The 21,616-nt window shown below is 59.6% G+C and overlaps 1 protein-coding gene and 1 long non-coding RNA gene across 2 annotated transcripts; both read left to right on the top strand.

Annotated features, from left to right (window-relative positions):
• The first annotated feature begins 2,556 nt into the window (after nucleotides 1-2,556).
• LOC120324575 lies at nucleotides 2,557-20,979 on the top strand. The gene is made up of 13 exons (XM_039387882.1): nucleotides 2,557-2,990; nucleotides 3,346-3,417; nucleotides 3,506-3,577; nucleotides 15,980-16,024; nucleotides 16,379-16,486; nucleotides 17,179-17,250; nucleotides 17,339-17,410; nucleotides 17,498-17,596; nucleotides 18,053-18,160; nucleotides 19,207-19,278; nucleotides 19,475-19,552; nucleotides 20,091-20,256; nucleotides 20,780-20,979. Exons 1-13 carry the CDS (start codon nucleotides 2,894-2,896, stop codon nucleotides 20,976-20,978), a joined length of 1,260 nt encoding a protein of 419 aa, XP_039243816.1. The 5' UTR covers nucleotides 2,557-2,893; the 3' UTR covers nucleotide 20,979.
• LOC120324576 lies at nucleotides 6,883-7,814 on the top strand. Its single transcript, XR_005565994.1, has 3 exons — nucleotides 6,883-6,914; nucleotides 7,117-7,188; nucleotides 7,727-7,814. It is a non-coding gene; the product is annotated as an uncharacterized LOC120324576 (long non-coding RNA).
• Nucleotides 20,980-21,616: the final 637 nt, after the last annotated feature.

The raw sequence follows: 21,616 nt of genomic DNA, 5'->3' as shown, positions 1-21,616 counted from the left end.
GGTCTGGGGCCTCTTCTGTGGTGTGCAGGTGCCTGGAGACCCTTTAAGGCACGCAGGGGGCTGGGGTCCCTCGTGTGGCTCACAGGGATATTTTGGGGTCTCTCCTAAGGCGTGCAGGGGGCTGGGGTCCCTCGGCAGGCACGCAGCGGGGTTAAACTTTGGGGGGTTTCTTGCTGTTCTTCCCAGGCCGAGCTCTGAGTCGAGGCCATGCCGAGCTGGGAGCAAATGTGCTGTCCCTGCTCTGCCCGGGCTCCTGGAACAGCGGGCGGGCCCATCCCATCCCATCCCATCCCATCCCATCCCATCCCACCCCATCCCATCCCATCCCATCCCACCCCATCCCATCCCATCCCATCCCATCCCGGGGCCCTTCCCAGGGCAGTCTGGCCGGGCCAGGGACCCACGGGGCGAAGGGGCCGCGGGGCAGCCTGACGAGCCGAGGGGAGGCACAACAAGGGGCCTCCTCGCTGAGCCCTTGGCTGGAGCTTTTCCGAAGCAGAATTCCGGTGTTAAGAGCCTCCAAAGCAGCCAAGAGCCAGAGGAGCTCACGGAAACTTTCATGCGAATCCAAGGCAGACCCCACTGCACACCCCGCGCTGAGCTCTCTGCCCCTGACAGCGCTCGCAGCCTCTTTTCTCCCGTGCCCGAGCGCGGGTCCCTCCCCGTTCCCCCGCTGGCCCAGGGACCGCGGGGTTACACCTTCCCCACACGCCCACAGCGCCCCCAGTCCCCGGCCAGCAGGGGAAGGGGCCCCGGCCTTGCCCAAAGGGGGGTCCGAGTCTTTGCTGCTGGTTGGTCCCCTTGTCTCTGGGCAAACTGCACCTCTCTGTGTCTGACAACTGCACCACCAGGCCCTTGGCACTGCACCGCCGACTTTGCAAGAGCGCCTCTTCATCCCTAAGAGAGCCCAACACACACCTACAGCCCCGGCGCTTCGCCAGGGCACAGGAGGCACTGCGGGGGGACAGCTGAGCCCGTGGCTTCTCACACCAGCGGCAGCCTGGCACTGGGAGTTCCGAGGCCACGCCTTAGACGGCAGTGACCATGGCCCACAAGCTGGGAAGGTCTTGAGGGGCAGAGACTTTCAACGCTTCTCCCCGGGAAGAGTGGCTGATCCTGGGGCTTTTTTCATCTTTTCCCCTCAAAACCAATATCTTGACAGGGAGTAACACACCTTAGCTCCACCCTCCTGTGGCCTCTGATGTGCAGGGGTGGTTGTGCAGGCATTTTACAGAAACTGCCCTCCGTTTATTCCCCTGCAGAACCAATGTCATAACATCCCAAAAAGGGGCTTCTTATTCACTGTTGTCATAGCTGAGATACTCGGACAGATGTTACAATTCCAAGTACTTGGATCCAAAGCTGGCTCAAGTCAGCAAAGGATAAAGTGACAGTGGACACTGCTCAGTTCTTAGGGCAGAGGGAGTGGGAACAGAAAGTGCTCTCCCAAATAAAGAGTTCCATGTTCACTGCTGGTGTTTAATACATCCCTTTGCCTGCAGGAGAGCTTGTTATCTCTTTCCAAGGATGGCATTTCTCCGTTCCAGCCACTGGAAGCCCATGGCTGCCGGAATGCAAATGCTATTGCGACCGCCAAGGGAACTGGGAGCCTCAGTTGCAGTAGAGGGACACCCAGCCTTTTTCCTTTAATGTCGTGGCAGTCCAGTCTGCAATGGATGAATTCCTTGCTGCTGTTGGCTAACCCTTGTGCTGGTACCAAGGTGCCATCCCTTGGATGGAGCAGGCAGGGAGGGATCACAGGCCCACGGTGCTGGCGTTGCTGCAGCTGCCCTGATTGCCTGCCTTGGGTTATTTTTATGAATTACGGCATCAAGTCCTTCCCTGTTTCAATATGGGCCACCCCCCAGCCCTGAGTGCACAGCACACACTCGGTGTCGGCGTGGCGGGGGAAGAGCTGGCAGGTGCTGCCGGCAAGAGCGGGAATCACCGACAGGAGGTGAATGTTGGAGCTGGCATTGAGATTGCAGTAGAGCCATGAAACGTCTCACGTGTGCAATGTCATACAAATCAGTTCTCAGGCCAACAAGTCGACTGGACAGAGAGATCCATCCCCACACAATCCCTGTAAAGTAACATACATGCAGGTATCCCCCAAAAATGCCAAGGCAGTGGAAAGAATTCAAGAAGGTTCATTTTGAAGACAAGAACATTCAAAAGCATCCAAAGGAAATTCTGCACCAGCTACAAGAGCACTGGGCCTGAGAAAGTCACTGAATCAGTTCTCAGGCCAACCCCCCCGACTGGACAGAGCTGTGTGGCGGTCTGTAAGCGCTCCCCTGCTCTGGGAGGGCAGACAGAGAGAGATCCACTCCCCACACAATCCCTGTAAAGTAACATACATGCAGGTATCCCCCAAAAAGGCAAAAGCCTTGGAAAGAATTCAAGAAGGTTCATTTTGAAGACAAGTCTCCTCCTAACAAAATCTTCTGCAAGCCTTTTCATCCTCACAAGAGCCAAACTCCTTAGAGAAAGGTGTTCCTTTTAGGCAGAAAAGCCTTCCTCTGTCTCCTCCTAACAAAATCTTCTGCAAGCCTTTTCTATCCTCACAATCCCACCCAGGCAGTGAGGTCACAGCAGGGCTGTGAGGTCACAGAGCCCCGTGGTCCCACAGCACCACAATGACCGACCACTCAGTCCCTGACTGCAACTGTTGCGGCAGCAGCGGCGGCGGCAGCGGTGTCAGATTTGGTGGCGTTTGGACAGTGATTACTGGACGGTGATTACTAGACAGTGATTACTGGACAGTGATTACTGGACAGAGATTACTGGACAGAGATTTTACAGCAGCGGTGTCAGGACAGCGGTGCCAGGACAGGGGTGTCAGGACAGCGGCGGCAGCAGTAGCTGCCGGACGGTGTGAGGGCGAGGGGCCATGGCCCTTGCTCTCCGCCTCTTCCTCCTCCTCCTCCTGGCAGTGGCCCTGCACGCCAGGGCTGCCCAGGCTGCTCCGGTGCCAGCGTGGGGAGCAGGTGAGCCGGCGGCCTGGGGCACCTTTCCCAGCCAGTGGGCTCTTCTCCCCGGGAAGGGTCTGGGATGGTTTTCCCCAGGGCTTTAGCCAGGGTTTCCTGAGTGCAGGAGACACCCCCGAGGGGCCCTTGGCTGCTCCAGCCGCTCCCCCAGGGATGTTGCACAGGGCCTGGAACGAGTGTGCAGAGCGGCCAGGAGCCAGCCCAGAGCTGCCCAGGCCCCTCTGCAGCTCTGGCCATGTCCATTGACATCTGGATCCCACGGGGCTCCCCGAGCCCTTGCAGTGCCACAGTTCTCTGAGGCAGGAGGGGATCCCAGCATGCCATGGAAACGGTTCCCATCTCTGTTTGCTTCCAGATGAGAACACTGGGAATGCTTCCCCATTAGACTGGCTGCGTAAAGTTTTGCAACCCTTGCAGCCTCCTGCAGGTAAGTTCTCAATGACTCCTCAAAGAAAAATATTTGACAACATGGCAAGAGCCAGATGACTGAAGCTTCTCTGGCTGTTGAGTTACAGGGGTGTCTGCAGGGAGGACTGTTCCAGCTCCTTTTCTGGTTCCTCGGCCCAAACTCCTCTCACATGGCAGAGGTGAGTAGTCTGTCCCTGCTGACCTCACAGGCTGAGCTCTGGTTTTCTCTAATCTGTTCATGTCAAATGGAACTGCTTGCCATTCAGGTCCTCCAAGAGGCAAGAGCCAACCTCCAGGAGAGAAAAAGACCCGTGAGTCAAATGAAGTTCTGAAAGAAATTTTGAAGGAACTTCAGAAAGGGCGAGGTGGATCTGTTTCCTCAGCCTGAGCCCAGTGTGGAGAGGCAGTGGCTGCACAGCGGGAAGGGATCCATCGCAGCCTCGCTGCCCCGCTGCTGCTTTCCCGCCTTGCGGGGCTGTTTCCCCGCCTGGCCTGGCTGCAGCTTCTCCCTGGCCTCTGCAGGAAGGCCTTGAGCATCCCCTGACCCCGTGCCCCAAATGCACCACGGGCCTTGCAAAGCAGGAGATCCCTTGTATCGTGAAGATGCCACCTCCTTAACGGAGAATGGTCCCATCTGATCCAGGTGTCCCTCTTGCTTTCCCCAGAGATGGACCAAGGGGCTGTTCACAAGTTAATGTTCCCTGAAGGAAGCAGTGGCTCCGTGGCAGGCTCTGCTGCGGGCAGGGAGGCGATGCCAGGCACGGGCACACGGGGTAATTGCTGAGGCGTGGTCAGCCGGTGTCGGCCATCGGGGTGGCTGTGTGGCAGCAGCTCTTCCCCCAGTGCCCGCTCGGGCCCGTCATAGCAGCAGCCAAAGCTGAAAGCACGACGGGTTGGAGGCATCTGGAGCATGTTCTGCAGCCCCTGGGAAACGGGACTCTGGCCCCAAGGTCCCTCCCGCTGCAGCTGCTCCCAGAGCTGGCCCTGAGTCTCGAGAGGCCCAAGGCACCAGAGCAGCCCAGAGCGGGATCCCTCCCGCGAGCCGAGGGCCGGAGCGCTCCCTGGCTCCCACCCTGGGCAGGGCTCACGTGTCTCCTGAGAGGGTCTGACTTCGTCCTCTTGGGCTGTGGGAGCTCTTCCGGGGCAGGGAGGGATGAGCTGGCACTGCCTGCTGCAGTCTTCCCCAGGGCTTTAGCCAGGGTTTCCTGAGTGCAGGAGACACCCCCGAGGGGCCCTTGGTTGCTCCAGCCGCTCCCCCAGGGATGTTGCACAGGGCCTGGAACGAGTGTGCAGAGCGGCCAGGAGCCAGCCCAGAGCTGCCCAGGCCCCTCTGCAGCTCTGGCCATGTCCATTGACATCTGGCCCCCACGGGGACCCCCAAGCCCCTGCAGTGCCACAGTTCTCTGAGGCAGGAGGGGATCCCAGCATGCCGTGGAAACAGTTCCCATCTCTGTTGGCTTCTAGATGAGAACACTGGGAATGCTTCTCCATTGGATTGGCTGCGTAAAGCTTTGGGGCCCTTGCAGCCTCCTGCAAGTAAGTTCTCAATGTCCCCTCAAAGAAAAATATTTGACAACATGGCAAGAACCAGGTGACAGAAACTTCTTTGGCTGTTGAGTTACAGGGGTGTCTGCAGGGAGGACTTTTCCAGCTCCTCTTCTGGTTGCTCCGCCCAAACTCCTCTCACATGGCAGAGGTGAGTAGTCTGTCTCTGCTGACCTCCCAGGCTGAGCTCAGGTTTTCTCTAATCTGTTCATGTCAAATGGAACTGCTTGCCATTCAGGTCCTCCAAGAGGCAAGAGCCAACCTCCAGGAGAGAAAAAGACCCATGAGTCAAATGAAGTTCTGAAAGAAATTTTGAAGGAACTTCAGAAAGGGCAAGGTGGGTCTCTTTCCTCAGCCTGAGCCGTGAGACCCATCAGCCGGGGGCTTTAGATCCACGTGTGGACAGGCAGTGGCTGCACAGCGGGAAGGGATCCATCGCAGCCTCGCTGCCCCGCTGCTGCTTTCCCGCCTTGTGGGGCTGTTTCCCCGCCTGGCCTGGCTGCAGCTTCTCCCTGGCCTCTGCAGGAAGGCCTTGAGCATCCCCTGACCCCGTGCCCCAAATGCACCACGGGCCCTGCAGACCAGGAGATCCCCTGCAATTGCCTGGTCTGGTCTCCCGGCAGCTCCGGTGTGGCGGCTGTTTGGAGGAGGGAGTGCCCTGACCCAGCCCCAAAAGCCTGGCTGTTTCCCTGGACCTTTCCCATGTCTTTTATAAGCATTGCCTCCTGAAGATGCCACTTCCCTTATGGAGAACAGCTCCCTCTGATCCAGCTGTCCCTCTTGCTTTCCCCAGAGATGGACCAAGGGGCTCTGTGGCAGGCGGCGTTCCCCAAAGGAAGCAGTGGCTCCGTGCCAGGCTCTGCTGAGGGCAGGGAGGCGATGCCAGGCACGGGCAGCTCTGGTCCCCCAGTGCTCTTCCCCCAGTGCCCCCTCGGGCCCATCACGATGTGGGTTCAGTGAGGGTTTGCTCTGCACTCCTGAGAGAGTCCCGAGGGGCCCGTGGCTGCTCCAGCCGCTCCCCCAGGGATGTTGCACAGGGCCTGGAACGAGTGTGCGGTGCGGCCAGGAGCCAGCCCAGAGCTGCCCAGGCCCCTCTGCAGCTCTGGCCATGTCCATTGACATCTGGCCCCCACGGGGCTCCCCGAGCCCCTGCAGTGCCACAGTTCTCTGAGGCAGGAGGGGATCCCAGCATGCCATGGAAACGGTTCCCATCCCTGTTTGCTTCTAGACAGGAATCATGACTTGGATGATCTGGAAATCCTGCTGAATGATGCACTGAATTTCCTGGGGCAACCTGGAGGCAAATTCTCAGTGTCCCTTTCCTGACAGAATAATCCCTTTCAATGTGGCAAGAGCTCATTCATGTGCCATTTTCCTTAAGACCCTCTCAAGGTTGCTGGATTGTGGCAATCATGGCCGACTCTTTGCTCAGGCCCAAGAGGGATCCCACAGGATCCCTGTCAGGGGGAGCTTTTAATCTTCTTTCCCTGGAGATGCCAGTTGCTCCCTCCGTGTGGACACGGAGAAGGGCAGAGAGGGAAGGGGCCGGGCCCAGGGCTGTGCCCGGGGGGCTGTGCCTGGCGCGGCTCCTTTGCCGGCCCCTCGGAGCCGGAGGTGCTCCCGCTGCGGCTGCCAAGCCATGGCCCTCGCTGGGGCTGAGTTTGGAGCTGGGGCAGCTCCAGGGAGTCCCTGGTGCCCTGACAGTTCTGCGTGGGCTCCTTTGGTGCCAGCGAGGGGCCACTGCTGGCCTGTGGGAGCTCTGCCCCTGCTCCTGAGGGGAGGGCAGAGATGAGGGCCCTGCAGGGATCCCGTTGCCCAGTTGCACTCCCTGCCCCTCCGGCCTGACGGAGAGTCTGGAACTGGGTCACGGGAGCTCTTCTGTCCTGCCCTTCTTTGCAGCCAAGCCTGGGGGTGACGGTGATCAGGAACCTGGAGTGGGGCCCAGGACTGAGCCTCCGGAAGGTCGTGTGGGTACGTTGTGGCTTTTCCCCCTGGGAGAGCTGCCAGCTCAGAGCCCAAAGCTGGGCCAGCCGGGCGCCTCTGCAGGGGCCAGGACAGAGACCTGCCCGTGTGTGCCCTGTCCCTGCGGGATCCCCTCACCCCCACTGTACCTCAGGGCTGCCCGTGCAGAGCCCCAGGGATGACACAAGTGTCTCTGCCTGTTGAGTTACAGGGGTGTCCGCAGGGAGGACTTTTCCAGCTCCTCTGCTGATTCCTCTGAGCAAGACCACCTCATATGGCATGAGTGAGTAGTCTGTCCCTGCTGACCTCACAGCCTGAGCTCTGGTTTTCTCTAATCCATTCATGTCAAATGGAACTGCTTGCCATTCAGGTCCTCCAAGAGGCAAGAGCCAACGTCCAGGAGAGAAAAAGACCCTTGAGTCAAATGAAGTTCTGAAAGAAATTTTGAAGGAACTTCAGAAAGGGCGCTCCCTGGCTCCCACCCTGGGCAGAGGGTCTCGTGTCTCCTCAGAGGGCCTGACTCCATCCCCTTGGGCTGTGGGAGCTGTCCCAGGGCAGGGAAGGATGAGGCTGGCACTGCCTGCTGCAGGGATGGGTTGTGTGCGTGTCCCTCAAAGGAGTGACTGCTCAAGCAGCTCCGCTCCCCCCGGGCTCTCCTCCCGGCCTTCTGGGTTTGCTTTGGTGGGACAGCCTGTCCCCAGGGCTGGGAGCCTCCAGGCACCCGCACTGAGGGAAACAGAGAATGTCCTGGCTGTGTCCAACGTGCTGTCGGCTTAGCAGGGGTGCCCAGGACGGGCTAACGCTCCAAATTGCTCCCGCAGATGCAGCCGGTGCCACAACACGTGCTCCCAAGATCCAGGAGAGCACTGGGAGAGATTTCTGTTGGGGAACCGGCTGTTTGAGTGTGATAGTGGCAAGCATGTTGGAAGGGCTGCTTGTCTTCCTGTTGTGCTGTGCTGGAATCTGGTACTGGAGGGTGAGAAAACGGTGAGTTGTTTGTTGATCTCCCCCTCAAACAGCTTCTTTTGAAGGCAGCTCCTAGCCATGGAACATTCCCAGCCTGGCTGCTGTGGAGCGGCCAGTTAGTCCTTGGCCAAAGAACTCTGCTGAGGGTTCTGCTGCTGTCCAGTGCTGTCCTGGCCTCTCAGCTGCTGGGCCCCTCCTGGGGAGCCCGCTGGGACTGGAGCCAGTGCTGGCTCCAAGTGAGCCTGCGTGGCCAAGAGCAGCCCCAGCAGGACGGGCAGAGGCAAAGCAAGGTGGGGAGGAGAAGGAGCGGGGACGAGATTGCCCTTGGAAGGCAGACGTGCCCTGGCGCCCGCTCCTGCCCAGGGCCCCTGCCCAGAGCCATCCCCCTGCTCGCTGGGGCCTTGAGGGGCAGGTGTCCACCGGGGCCAAGGTGTGCCAGCAGCTCCCCCGTGCTGCTGAGCCTTGCCAGCTCTGGGCCCTGCTGGGCAGCAGAGTCCCTGTGTGCCCCCTGCAGCTGGGCCTCAGCCACCTCCTCTCTCCACAGGCTCCTCTCTGCTCCTGCTCCAGCCCAGCCAAACACCTCGGGCAGGAAGAGCTGGACCTCTCATCTCTGCTCTTCCTGCCCAAAGCCGGCCGTGCTGACGCGGCTGAAGAACGGGCTTCTCACCCTCCTGGTCCAGCTGCCAGGAAAAGGAGCCCCTCTGCCCCCGAGCCCTGCGGCCCCACCCTCCAGCCCAGTCTAAAGGTGGTCCTGCCCTGCCAGGGTAGGGATTTGGGCCACCTTAATGTACAAATAAATAGAAATAAACCCTCCCTTGAGTGTCCGGGTGGTCCCACCAGCAAAGCCCCAAGGCCCCAGCCCTGGCTGAGCTCCGTGCCTGGGCGCAGCCGTGGATGCCCACGGTGTGGGCAGGCAGGAGCCAGGCTGGGGCTGGGGGAGCCTGTGGTGAGGGACCTTGGGCTGAGGGCACATTCATTGCAGCGGGACCATCTGGGCCTTGTGCTCCTCAAATGGGCTGCTTTATGGTTCCCAAAGCCAGGGGGTGGAGCTTTAGTGATGAATATTCAGAAATCACCTCCTCACCCGGAGGTGTGGACTTGAAAGGAAAAAGCCAAGGTCTAGAAGGGGAAGGGGCCACCCTTCTCCCCTGCGTTGGAGGGCCACCCTTCTCCCCTGCGTCACTTCTCTCAAGGCAACCTGCAGTGGCAATCGCTGCTGGGGCTGCCACTGCCCGCACTGCAGCGAGAGACTTTGCCAGGAAGAGCCCTCCCCGAGATCCAGATTCTGCTGGGTTCTGGTTTTCTGGTTTTTTCTGTTGCTGAAATTGCAGCGTGGTCTGCCCAAAAGGAGCGAAGGCGGGAGCCTGCAAGTGGCAACTGTTGCTACTGCTGCTCCCTGCCCAGGGAGAGACTGCTGCTGTAGTCACCCCGGCAGATGCCACAGCCCCGCTGGCTACTGCACCCGCTGCTGTTCCTCACAGCAACAGAGAGGGAGAGAGAGGGAGACAGCCTGCCCCCTGCCTCTGTGTCCTGCCATCTTCCTGCGACAGTGTGTTTTAATTTGGGTTTTGATTCCATCTTTTTCCTTGCTAACATTTTTAGTTACTAGATCTCGGGCCACTAATTGGGATATATATATATATATATTTTATTTTGGTTTTGTTCCCTTTCCCTTCCCCCTTCCCTTTCCCTTGGGAAATTGTATATTTTAATTGTATATAAGTGTAACATAGGTGTAAATATATTTATATATATCACTTTAGCTGTCTCTCTCTCGTTTCTGGTTTTCTTTAGGTTTTTTTTCTCCCTCTTCTCCCTGAGGTTTTGGGGGCGGGGGGCAGGGACATCTGGTGGTAAATTTTGGAGACTTGGCAGGGAGCCAGCTTCAAAGCATATCAGGCAGGAAGAGCTGGACCTCTCATCTCTGCTCTTCCTGCCCAAAGCCGGCCGTGCTGACGCGGCTGAAGAACGGGCTTCTCACTCTCCTGGTCCAGCTGCCAGGAAAAGGAGCCCCTCTGCCCCCGAGCCCTGCGGCCCCACCCTCCAGCCCAGTCTAAAGGTGGTCCTGCCCTGCCAGGGTTGGGGTTGGCCCACCTTTATGTACAAATAAATAGAAATAAACCCTCTCTTGAGTGTCCGGGTGGTCCCACCAGCAAAGCCCCAAGGCCCCAGCCCTGGCTGAGCTCCGTGCCCGGGCGCAGCCGTGGATGCCCACGGTGTGGGCAGGCAGGAGCCAGGCTGGGGCTGGGGGAGCCCGTGGTGAGGGACCTTGGGCTGACGGCTGACCGCGTGGTCCAGAGGGCAGAGAAAGCCTCCCGCCATTTTGTGTTTGTCAGGGGAAGCCACAGGGCAGCCGCCATTTGGGGGTTTGTCCCCCCTGGCCCCGCACTCCAGCCGGGCCTGAAGGTGGGCCCCCACCAGGGTGAGGGTTGGCCCACCCATTCTGTACAAAGAGAGACTGAGCCCTCACCAAGTGGCCGGGAAAGCTGGGCTGGGGGTCCCCATACTGTTGAAGGTAGAGTTACGCCCTGACTCAACTCTCCTCTTGAGGAAAGAGTTACCAGTTAAAAAGATCAGACTTTTGTAGACTCTTTGAAAATGCATGTTATGAGTTTATGTTGTGCTTTATGTCTTACTGTAAAATTCCTGTTTATTGTACCCCAGTTATCCTCTCTATCCCCTTTGTCCCTAAACTCTGTTTTCCTGTTGATCAGTATTTGGTGCATTGCCGCAGTTATCCACGTATGGTTCTGTTTTCCCTTTATGGTTATAATTTACATGCTCCGCCTTAACTCCTCCTTTTGTTCTAGCACCTTCCCTACCCTACCTTATATAAGGCGGAAGCCATGTTCTATTGGAGCCTTTTCTGCTTGTCTTTGACTTGTTCAGTTGTGTTCTTTTACATTTCCCCATAATAAAGCTGTCTAGCCATTCTCCCGGACGAAGTTGCGGACCTGCTTATTCCTGGCACACGCCGCAGACGGGCAGAGGCAAAGCAAGGTGGGGAGGAGAAGGAGCGGGGACGAGATTGCCCTTGGAAGGCAGACGTGCCCTGGCGCCCGCTCCTGCCCAGGGCCCCTGCCCAGAGCCCTCCCCCTGCTCGCTGGGGCCTTGAGGGGCAGGTGTCCACCGGGGCCAAGGTGTGCCAGCAGCTCCCCCGTGCTGCTGAGCCTTGCCAGCTCTGGGCCCTGCTGGGCAGCAGAGTCCCTGTGTGCCCCCTGCAGCTGGGCCTCAGCCACCTCCTCTCTCTAGGTCCCTAAACTCTGTTTTCCTGTCCTGAGCTCAGTATTTGGTGCATTGCCGCAGTTATCCATGTATGGTTCTGTTTTCCCTTTATGGTTATAATTTACATGCTCCGCCTTAACTCCTCCTTTTGTTCTAGCACCTTCCCTACCCTACCTTATATAAGGCGGAAGCCATGTTCTATTGGAGCCTTTTCTGCTTGTCTTTGACTTGTTCAGTTGTGTTCTTTTACATTTCCCCATAATAAAGCTGTCTAGCCATTCTCCCGGACGAAGTTGCGGACCTGCTTATTCCTGGCACACGCCGCAGACGGGCAGAGGCAAAGCAAGGTGGGGAGGAGAAGGAGCGGGGACGAGATTGCCCTTGGAAGGCAGACGTGCCCTGGCGCCCGCTCCTGCCCAGGGCCCCTGCCCAGAGCCATCCCCCTGCTCGCTGGGGCCTTGAGGGGCAGGTGTCCACCGGGGCCAAGGTGTGCCAGCAGCTCCCCCGTGCTGCTGAGCCTTGCCAGCTCTGGGCCCTGCTGGGCAGCAGAGTCCCTGTGTGCCCCCTGCAGCTGGGCCTCAGCCACCTCCTCTCTCCACAGGCTCCTCTCTGCTCCTGCTCCAGCCCAGCCAAACACCTCGGGCAGGAAGAGCTGGACCTCTCATCTCTGCTCTTCCTGCCCAAAGCCGGCCGTGCTGACGCGGCTGAAGAACGGGCTTCTCACTCTCCTGGTCCAGCTGCCAGGAAAAGGAGCCACTCTGCCCCCGAGCCCTGCGGCCCCGCCCTCCAGCCCAGTCTAAAGGTGGTCCTGCCCTGCCAAGGTAGGGATTTGGGCCACCTTAATATACAAATAAATAGCAATAAACCCTCAGCTGAGTGTCTGGGTGGTCCCACCAGCAAAGCCCCAAGGCCCCAGCCCTGGCTGAGCTCCGTGCCCGGGCGCAGCCGTGGATGCCCACGGTGTGGGCAGGCAGGAGCCAGGCTGGGGCTGGGGGAGCCCGTGGTGAGGGACCTTGGGCTGAGGGCACATTTATTGCAGGAGGGAATTTGGAGTCCCCCGTAAGGTGGGACTGGTGTCCCTCAGGAGGCACCCGGGCATATATGGAGGTGTCTTCTCTGGTGTGCAGGCGTGAGGGCCCGTGAAGAAGTGTGGGGGGGTTGCAGTCCCTTGTGAGGCACCCAGGGATATTTTGGTGTCTCTCCTGAGGGCTGCAGGGGGCTGAGGTCCCCCATAAGACTTGCAGGGGGCTGAGGACTGTCATGAGGAACATGGGGGGGGGTTGGATTTTCCTCTAAGGCGGGCAGGGGGTTTGGGGTCTTTCATAAGCCGTGCAGGGGGCTGCGGCCTCTCATGAGGTTCTCAGTGGGTCTGGGGCCTCTTCTGTGGTGTGCAGGTGCCTGGAGACCCTTTAAGGCATGCAGGGGGCTGGGGTCCCTCGTGTGGCACACAGCAGGGTTAAACTTTAGGGGGTTCCTTGCTTTTCTTCCCAGGCCGGGCTCTGAGTCGAGGCCATGCCGAGCTGGGAGCAAATGTACTGTCCCTGCTCTGCCCGGGCTGCTGGAACAGCAGGCGGGCCCATCCCATCCCATCCCATCCCATCCCATCCCATCCCACCCCATCCCATCCCATCCCACCCCATCCCATCCCATCCCGGGGCCCTTCCCAGGGCAGTCTGGCCGGGCCAGGGACCCGCGGGGCGAAGGGGCCGCGGGGCAGCCTGACGAGCCGGGGGGAGGCACAACAAGGGGCCTCCTCGCTGAGCCCTTGGCTGGAGCTTTTCCGAAGCAGAATTCCGGTGTTAAGAGCCTCCAAAGCAGCCAAGAGCCAGAGGAGCTCCCGGAAACTTTCATGCGAATCCAAGGCAGACCCCACTGCACACCCCGCGCTGAGCTCTCTGCCCCTGACAGCGCTCGCAGCCTCTTTTCTCCCGTGCCCGAGCGCGGGTCCCTCCCCGTTCCCCCGCTGGCCCAGGGACCGCGGGGTTACACCTTCCCCACACGCCCACAGCGCCCCCAGTCCACGGCCAGCAGGGGAAGGGGCCCCGGCCTTGCCCAAAGGGGGGCCCGAGTCTTTGCTGCTGGTTGGTCCCCTTGTCTCTGGGCAAACTGCACCTCTCTGTGTCTGACAACTGCACCACCAGGCCCTTGGCACTGCACCGCCGACTTTGCAAGAGCGCCTCTTCATCCCTAAGAGAGCCCAACACACACCTACAGCCCCGGCGCTTCGCCAGGGCACAGGAGGCACTGCGGGGGGACAGCTGAGCCCGTGGCTTCTCACACCAGCGGCAGCCTGGCACTGGGAGTTCCGAGGCCACGCCTTAGACGGCAGTGACCATGGCCCACAAGCTGGGAAGGTCTTGAGGGGCAGAGACTTTCAACGCTTCTCCCCGGGAAGAGTGGCTGATCCTGGGGCTTTTTTCGTCTTTTCCCCTCAAAACCAGTATCTTGACAGGGAGTAACACACCTTAGCTCCACCCTCCTGTGGCCTCTGATGTGCAGGGGTGGTTGTGCAGGCATTTTACAGAAACTGCCCTCCGTTTATTCCCCTGCAGAACCAATGTCATAACATCCCAAAAAGGGGCTTCTTATTCACTGTTGTCATAGCTGAGATACTCGGACAGATATTACAATTCCAAGTACTTGGATCCAAAGCTGGCTCAAGTCAGCAAAGGATAAAGTGACAGTGGACACTGCTCAGTTCTTAGGGCAGAGGGAGTGGGAACAGAAGTGCTCTCCCAAATAAAGAGTTCCATGTTCACTGCTGGTGTTTAATACATCCCTTTGCCTGCAGGAGAGCTTGTTATCTCTTTCCTAGGATGGCATTTCTCCGTTCCAGCCACTGGAAGCCCATGGCTGCCGGAATGCAAATGCTATTGCGACCGCCAAGGGAACTGGGAGCCTCAGTTGCAGTAGAGGGACACCCAGCCTTTTTCCTTTAATGTCGTGGCAGTCCAGTCTGCAATGGATGAATTCCTTGCTGCTGTTGGCTAACCCTTGTGCTGGTACCAAGGTGCCATCCCTTGGATGGAGCAGGCAGGGAGGGATCACAGGCCCACGGTGCTGGCGTTGCTGCAGCTGCCCTGATTGCCTGCCTTGGGTTATTTTTATGAATTACGGCATCAAGTCCTTCCCTGTTTCAATATGGGCCACCCCCCAGCCCTGAGTGCACAGCACACACTCGGTGTCGGCGTGGCGGGGGAAGAGCTGGCAGGTGCTGCCGGCAAGAGCGGGAATCACCGACAGGAGGTGAATGTTGGAGCTGGCATTGAGATTGCAGTAGAGCCATGAAACGTCTCACTTGTGCAATGTCATACAAATCAGTTCTCAGGCCAACAAGTCGACTGGACAGAGCTGTGTGGCGGGATGTGCTCCCCTGGCTGGGAGGGCAGCTCCTGAGATCCATCCCCACACAATCCCTGTAAAGTAACATACATGCAGGTATCCCCCAAAAATGCCAAGGCAGTGGAAAGAATTCAAGAAGGTTCATTTTGAAGACAAGAACATTCAAAAGCATCCAAAGGAAATTCTGCACCAGCTACAAGAGCACTGGGCCTGAGAAAGTCACTGATCTCTTCCAGGCTTCTCTATTATCGCTGCCCCCCATGCTCTCTCGGGCCCTGTAGCGTGTCTGTAAGCGTTCTCTCTGTGCTCCCGTTGCAGACAGAGAGGCTGAGGACTTGTCTGGTAATGGGGGGAGGGAGAAAGCAGCCAAACTGCCTTAGAGAAAGGTGTTCCTTTTAGGCAGAAAAGCCTTCCTAAGGACCTAACTCTGTCTCCTCCTAACAAAATCTTCTGCAAGCCTTTTCTATCCTCACAATCCCACCCAGGCAGTGAGGTCCCAGCTGTGAGGGGCTGTGAGGTCACAGAGCCCCGTGGTCCCACAGCACCACAATGACCGACCACTCAGTCCCTGACTGCAACTGTTGCGGCAGCAGCGGCGGCGGCAGCGGTGTCAGATTTGGTGGCGTTTGGACAGTGATTACTGGACAGTGATTACTGGACAGAGATTTCTGGACAGAGATTGTACAGCAGCGGTGTCAGGACAGCGGTGCCAGGACAGGGGTGTCAGGACAGCGGCGGCAGCAGTAGCTGCCGGACGGTGTGAGGGCGAGGGGCCATGGCCCTTGCTCTCCGCCTCTTCCTCCTCCTCCTCCTGGCAGTGGCCCTGCACGCCAGGGCTGCCCAGGCTGCTCCGGTGCCAGCGCGGGGAGCAGGTGAGCCGGCGGCCTGGGGCACCTTTCCGGGCCAGCGGGCTCTTCTCCCCGGGAAGTGTCTGGGATGGTTTTCCCCAGGGCTTTAGCCAGGGTTTCCTGGGTGTGGAGAGAGCCCCAAAGGGCCCTTGGCTGCTCCAGCCGCTCCCCCAGGGATGTTGCACAGGGCCTGGAACGAGTGTGCAGAGCGGCCAGGAGCCAGCCCAGAGCTGCCCAGGCCCCTCTGCAGCTCTGGCCATGTCCATTGACATCTGGATCCCACGGGGCTCCCCGAGCCCCTGCAGTGCCACAGTTCTCTGAGGCAGGAGGGGATCCCAGCATGCCATGGAAACGGTTCCCGTCTCTGTTTCTAGATGAGAACACTGGGAATGCTTCCCCATTAGACTGGCTGCGTAAAGTTTTGCAGCCCTTGCAGCCTCCTGCAGGTAAGTTTTCACTGACTCCTCAAAGAAAAATATTTGACAACATGGCAAGAGCCAGATGACTGAAGCTTCTCTGGCTGTTGAGTTACAGGGGTGTCTGCAGGGAGGACTGTTCCAACTCCTTTTCTGGTTCCTCGGCCCAAACTCCTCTCACATGGCAGGGGTGAGTAGTCTGTCCCTGCTGACCTCACAGGCTGAGCTCCGGTTTTCTCTAATCCGTTCATGTCAAATGGAACTGCTTGCCATTCAGGTCCTCCAAGAGGCAAGAGCCAACGTCCAGGAGAGAAAAAGACCCGTGAGTCAAATGAAGTTCTGAAAGAAATTATGAAGGAACTTCAGAAAGGGCAAGGTGGATCTGTTTCCTCAGCCTGAGCCCAGTGTGGACAGGCAGTGGCTGCACAGCGGGAAGGGATCCATCGCAGCCTCGCTGCCCCGCTGCTGCTTTCCCACCTTGCGGGGCTGTTTCCCTGCCTGGCCTGGCTGCAGCTTCTCCCTGGCCTCTGCAGGAAGGCCTTGAGCATCCCCTGACCCCGTGCCCCAAATGCACCACGGGCCTTGCAAAGCAGGAGATCCCTTGTATCGTGAAGATGCCACCTCCTTAACGGAGAATGGTCCCATCTGATCCAGGTGTCCTTCTTGCTTTCCCCAGAGATGGACCAAGAGGCTGTTCACAAGTTAATGTTCCCCAAAGGAAGCAGTGGCTCCGTGCCAGGCTCTGCTGAGGGCAGGGAGGCGATGCCAGGCACGGGCACACGGGGTAATTGCTGAGGCGTGGTCATCGGTGTCGGCCATCGGGGTGGCTGTGTGGCAGCAGCTCTTCCCCCAGTGCCCCCTCGGGCCCATCACGGCAGCAGCCAAAGCTGAAAGCACGACGGGTTGGAGGCATCTGGAGCATGTTCTGCAGCCCCTGGGAAACGGGACTCTGGCCCCAAGGTCCCTCCCGCTGCAGCTGCTCCCAGAGCTGGCCCTGAGTCTCGAGAGGCCCAAGGCACCAGAGCAGCCCAGAGCGGGATCCCTCCCGCAAGCCGAGGGCCGGAGCGCTCCCTGGCTCCCACCCTGGGCAGGGGCTCACGTGTCTCCTGAGAGGGCCTGACTTCGTCCTCTTGGGCTGTGGGAGCTGTCCCGGGGCAGGGAGGGATGGGGCTGGCACTGCCTGCTGCAGTCTTCCCCAGGGCTTTAGCCAGGGTTTCCTGAGTGCAGGAGACACCCCCGAGGGGCCGGTGGCTGCTCCAGCCGCTCCCCCAGGGATGTTGCACAGGGCCTGGAACGAGTGTGCAGAGCGGCCAGGAGCCAGCCCAGAGCTGCCCAGGCCCCTCTGCAGCTCTGGCCATGTCCATTGACATCTGGCCCCCACGGGGACCCCCGAGCCCCTTCAGTGCCACAGTTCTCTGAGGCAGGAGGGGATCCCAGCATGCCATGGAAAGGGTTCCCATCTCTGTTGGCTTCTAGATGACAACACTGGGAATGCTTCTCCATTGGATTGGCTGCGTAAAGTTTTGGGGCCCTTGCAGCCTCCTGCAAGTAAGTTCTCAATGTCCCCTCAAAGAAAAATATTTGACAACATGGCAAGAACCAGGTGACAGAAACTTCTTTGGCTGTTGAGTTACAGGGGTGTCTGCAGGGAGGACTTTTCCAGCTCCTCTTCTGGTTGCTCCGCCCAAACTCCTCTCACATGGCAGAGGTGCGTAGTCTGTCTCTGCTGACCTCACAGGCTGAGCTCCGGTTTTCTCTAATCCGTTCATGACAAATGGAACTGCTTGCCATTCAGGTCCTCCAAGAGGCAAGAGCCAACGTCCAGGAGAGAAAAAGACCCATGAGTCAAATGAAGTTCTGAAAGAAATTTTGAAGGAACTTCAGAAAGGGCGAGGTGGGTCTGTTTCCTCAGCCTGAGCTGTGAGACCCATCAGCCGGGGGCTTTAGATCCACGTGTGGACAGGCAGTGGCTGCACAGCGGGAAGGGATCCATCGCAGCCTCGCTGCCCCGCTGCTGCTTTCCCGCCTTGTGGGGCTGTTTCCCCGCCTGGCCTGGCTGCAGCTTCTCCCCGGCCTCTGCAGGAAGGCCTTGAGCATCCCATGACCCCGTGCCCCAAATGCACCACGGGCCCTGCAGACCAGGAGATCCCCTGCAATTGCCTGGTCTGGTCTCCCGGCAGCTCCGGTGTGGCGGCTGTTTGGAGGAGGGAGTGCCCTGACCCAGCCCCAAAAGCCTGGCTGTTTCCCTGGACCTTTCCCATGTCTTTTATAAGCATTGCCTCCTGAAGATGCCACTTCCCTTATGGAGAACAGCTCCCTCTGATCCAGCTGTCCCTCTTGCTTTCCCCAGAGATGGACCGAGGGGCTCTGTGGCAGGCGGCGTTCCCCAAAGGAAGCAGTGGCTCCGTGCCAGGCTCTGCTGCGGGCAGGGAGGCGATGCCAGGCACGGGCACACGGGGTAATTGCTGAGGCGTGGTCAGCCGGTGTCGGCCATCGGGGTGGCTGTGTGGCAGCAGCTCTTCCCCCAGTGCCCGCTCGGGCCCATCACGATGTGGGTTCAGTGAGGGTTTGCTCTGCACTCCTGAGAGAGCTCCGAGGGGCCCTTGGCTGCTCCAGCCGCTCCCCCAGGGATGTTGCACAGGGCCTGGAACGAGTGTGCAGAGCGGCCAGGAGCCAGCCCAGAGCTGCCCAGGCCCCTCTGCAGCTCTGGCCATGTCCATTGACTTCTGGCCCCCATGGGGACCCCCGAGCCCCTGCAGTGCCACAGTTCTCTGAGGCAGGAGGGGATCCCAGCATGCCATGGAAACGGTTCCCATCCCTGTTTGCTTCTAGACAGGAATCATGACTTGGATGATCTGGAAATCCTGCTGAATGATGCACTGAATTTCCTGGGGTAACCCGGAGGCAAATTCTCAGTGTCCCTTTCCTGACAGAATAATCCCTTTCAGCGTGGCAAGAGCTCATTCATGTGCCATTTTCCTTAAGACCCTCTCAAGGTTGCTGGATTGTGGCAATCATGGCCGACTCTTTGCTCAGGCCCAAGAGGGATCCCACAGGATCCCTGTCAGGGGGAGCTTTTAATCTTCTTTCCCTGGAGATGCCAGTTGCTCCCTCCGTGTGGACACGGAGAAGGGCAGAGAGGGAAGGGGCCGGGCTCAGGGCTGTGCCCGGGGGGCTGTGCCTGGCGCGGCTCCTTTGCCGGCCCCTCGGAGCCGGAGGTGCTCCCGCTGCGGCTGCCAAGCCATGGCCCTCGCTGGGGCTGAGTTTGGAGCTGGGGCAGCTCCAGGGAGTCCCTGGTGCCCTGACAGCTCTGCGTGGGGCTCCTTTGGTGCCAGCGAGGGGCCACTGCTGGCCTGTGGGAGCTCTGCCCCTGCTCCTGAGGGGAGGGCAGAGATGAGGGCCCTGCAGGGATCCCGTTGCCCAGTTGCACTCCCTGCCCCTCCGGCCTGAGGGAGAGTCTGGAACTGGGTCACGGGAGCTCTTCTGTCCTGCCCTTCTTTGCAGCCAAGCCTGGGGGTGAGGGTGATCAGGAACCCGGAGTGGGGCCCAGGACTGAGCCTCCGGAAGGTCGTGTGGGTACGTTGTGGCTTTTCCCCCTGGGAGAGCTGCCAGCTCAGAGCCCAAAGCTGGGCCAGCCGGGCGCCTCTGCAGGGGCCAGGACAGAGACCTGCCCGTGTGTGCCCTGTCCCTGCGGGATCCCCTCACCCCCACTGTACCTCAGGGCTGCCCGTGCAGAGCCCCAGGGATGACACAAGTGTCTCTGCCTGTTGAGTTACAGGGGTGTCCGCAGGGAGGACTTTTCCAGCTCCTCTGCTGATTCCTCTGAGCAAGACCATCTCATATGGCATGAGTGAGTAGTCTGTCCCTGCTGACCTCACAGCCTGAGCTCTGGTTTTCTCTAATCCATTCATGTCAAATGGAACTGCTTGCCATTCAGGTCCTCCAAGAGGCAAGAGCCAATGTCCAGGAGAGAAAAAGACCCTTGAGTCAAATGAAGTTCTGAGAGAAATTTTGAAGGAACTTCAGAAAGGGCGCTCCCTGGCTCCCACCCTGGGCAGAGGGTCTCGTGTCTCCTGAGAGGGCCTGACTCCGTCCCCTTGGGCTGTGGGAGCTGTCCCAGGGCAGGGAAGGATGAGGCTGGCACTGCCTGCTGCAGGGATGGGTTGTGTGCGTGTCCCTCAAAGGAGCGACTGCTCAAGCAGCTCCACTCCCCCCGGGCTCTCCTCCCGGCCTTCTGGGTTTGCTTTGGTGGGACAGCCTGTCCCCAGGGCTGGGAGCCTCCAGGCACCCGCACTGAGGGAAACAGAGAATGTCCTGGCTGTGTCCAACGTGCTGTCGGCTTAGCAGGGGTGCCCAGGACGGGCTAACGCTCCAAATTGCTCCCGCAGATGCAGCCGGTGCCACAACACGTGCTCCCAAGATCCAGGAGAGCACTGGGAGAGATTTCTGTTGGGGAACCGGCTGTTTGAGTGTGATAGTGGCAAGCGTGTTGGAAGGGCTGCTTGTCTTCCTGTTGTGCTGTGCTGGAATCTGGTACTGGAGGGTGAGAAAACGGTGAGTTGTTTGTTGATCTCCCCCTCAAACAGCTTCTTTTGAAGGCAGCTCCTAGCCATGGAACATTCCCAGCCTGGCTGCTATGGAGCGGCCAGTTAGTCCTTGGTCAAAGGACTCTGCTGAGGGTTCTGCTGCTGTCCTGTGCTGTCCTGGCCTCTCAGCTGCTGGGCCCCTCCTGGGGAGCCCGCTGGGACTGGAGCCAGTGCTGGCTCCAAGTGAGCCTGCCTGGCCAAGAGCAGCCCCAGCAGGACGGGCAGAGGCAAAGCAAGGTGGGGAGGAGAAGGAGCGGGGACGAGATTGCCCTTGGAAGGCAGACGTGCCCTGGCGCCCGCTCCTGCCCAGGGACCCTGCCCAGAGCCATCCCCCTGCTCGCTGGGGCCTTGAGGGGCAGGTGTCCACCGGGGCCAAGGTGTGCCAGCAGCTCCCCCGTGCTGCTGAGCCTTGCCAGCTCTGGGCCCTGCTGGGCAGCAGAGTCCCTGTGTGCCCCCTGCAGCTGGGCCTCAGCCACCTCCTCTCTCCACAGGCTCCTCTCTGCTCCTGCTCCAGCCCAGCCAAACACCTCGGGCAGGAAGAGCTGGACCTCTCATCTCTGCTCTTCCTGCCCAAAGCCGGCTGTGCTGACGCGGCTGAAGAACGGGCTTCTCACCCTCCTGGTCCAGCTGCCAGGAAAAGGAGCCCCTCTGCCCCCGAGCCCTGCGGCCCCACCCTCCAGCCCCGTCTAAAGGTGGTCCTGCCCTGCCAGGGTAGGGATTTTGGCCACCTTAATATATAAATAAATAGAAATAAACCCTCAGCTGAGTGTCTGGGTGGTCCCACCAGCAAAGCCCCAAGGCCCCAGCCCTGGCTGAGCTCCGTGCCCGGGCGCAGCCGTGGATGCCCACGGTGTGGGCAGGCAGGAGCCAGGCTGGGGCTGGGGGAGCCCGTGGTGAGGGACCTTGGGCTGAGGGCACATTCATTGCAGGAGGGAATTTGGAGTCCCCCGTAAGGTGGGACTGGTGTCCCTCAGGAGGCACTCAGGCATATTTGGAGGTGTCTTCTCTGGTGTGCAGGCGTGAGGGCCCCTGAAGAAGTGTGGGGGGGCTGCAGTCCCTTGTGAGGCACCCAGGGATATTTTGGGGTCTCTCCTGAGGGCTGCAGGGGGCTGAGGTCCCCCATAAGACTTGCAGGGGACTGAGGACTGTCATGAGGAACATGGGGGGGGGTTGAATTTTCCTCTAAGGCGGGCAGGGGGTTTGGGGTCTTTCATAAGCCGTGCAGGGGGCTGCGGCCTCTCATGAGGTTCTCAGTGGGTCTGGGGCCTCTTCTGTGGTGTGCAGGTGCCTGGAGACCCTTTAAGGCACGCAGGGGGCTGGGGTCCCTC

This window comes from Pipra filicauda, unplaced genomic scaffold (genome assembly GCF_003945595.2).
Source record: "Pipra filicauda isolate LSUMZ 115617 unplaced genomic scaffold, ASM394559v2 scaffold597_size247288_pilon, whole genome shotgun sequence".
NCBI classification, from domain to species: Eukaryota; Metazoa; Chordata; class Aves; order Passeriformes; family Pipridae; genus Pipra; species Pipra filicauda.
This window is presented reverse-complemented; position numbering and strand designations above follow the sequence as displayed.

Coding starts and splice junctions, on each gene's coding strand:
- LOC120324575 (XM_039387882.1), top strand. CDS start 2,894: ATGGCCCTTGCTCTCCGCCTCTTCCTCCTCCTCCTCCTGGCAGTGGCC. Junction 3,418..3,505: donor ACCCTTGCAGCCTCCTGCAG/GTAAGTTCTCAA, acceptor GTTGAGTTACAG/GGGTGTCTGCAGGGAGGACT. Junction 3,578..15,979: donor ACTCCTCTCACATGGCAGAG/GTGAGTAGTCTG, acceptor CTTGCCATTCAG/GTCCTCCAAGAGGCAAGAGC.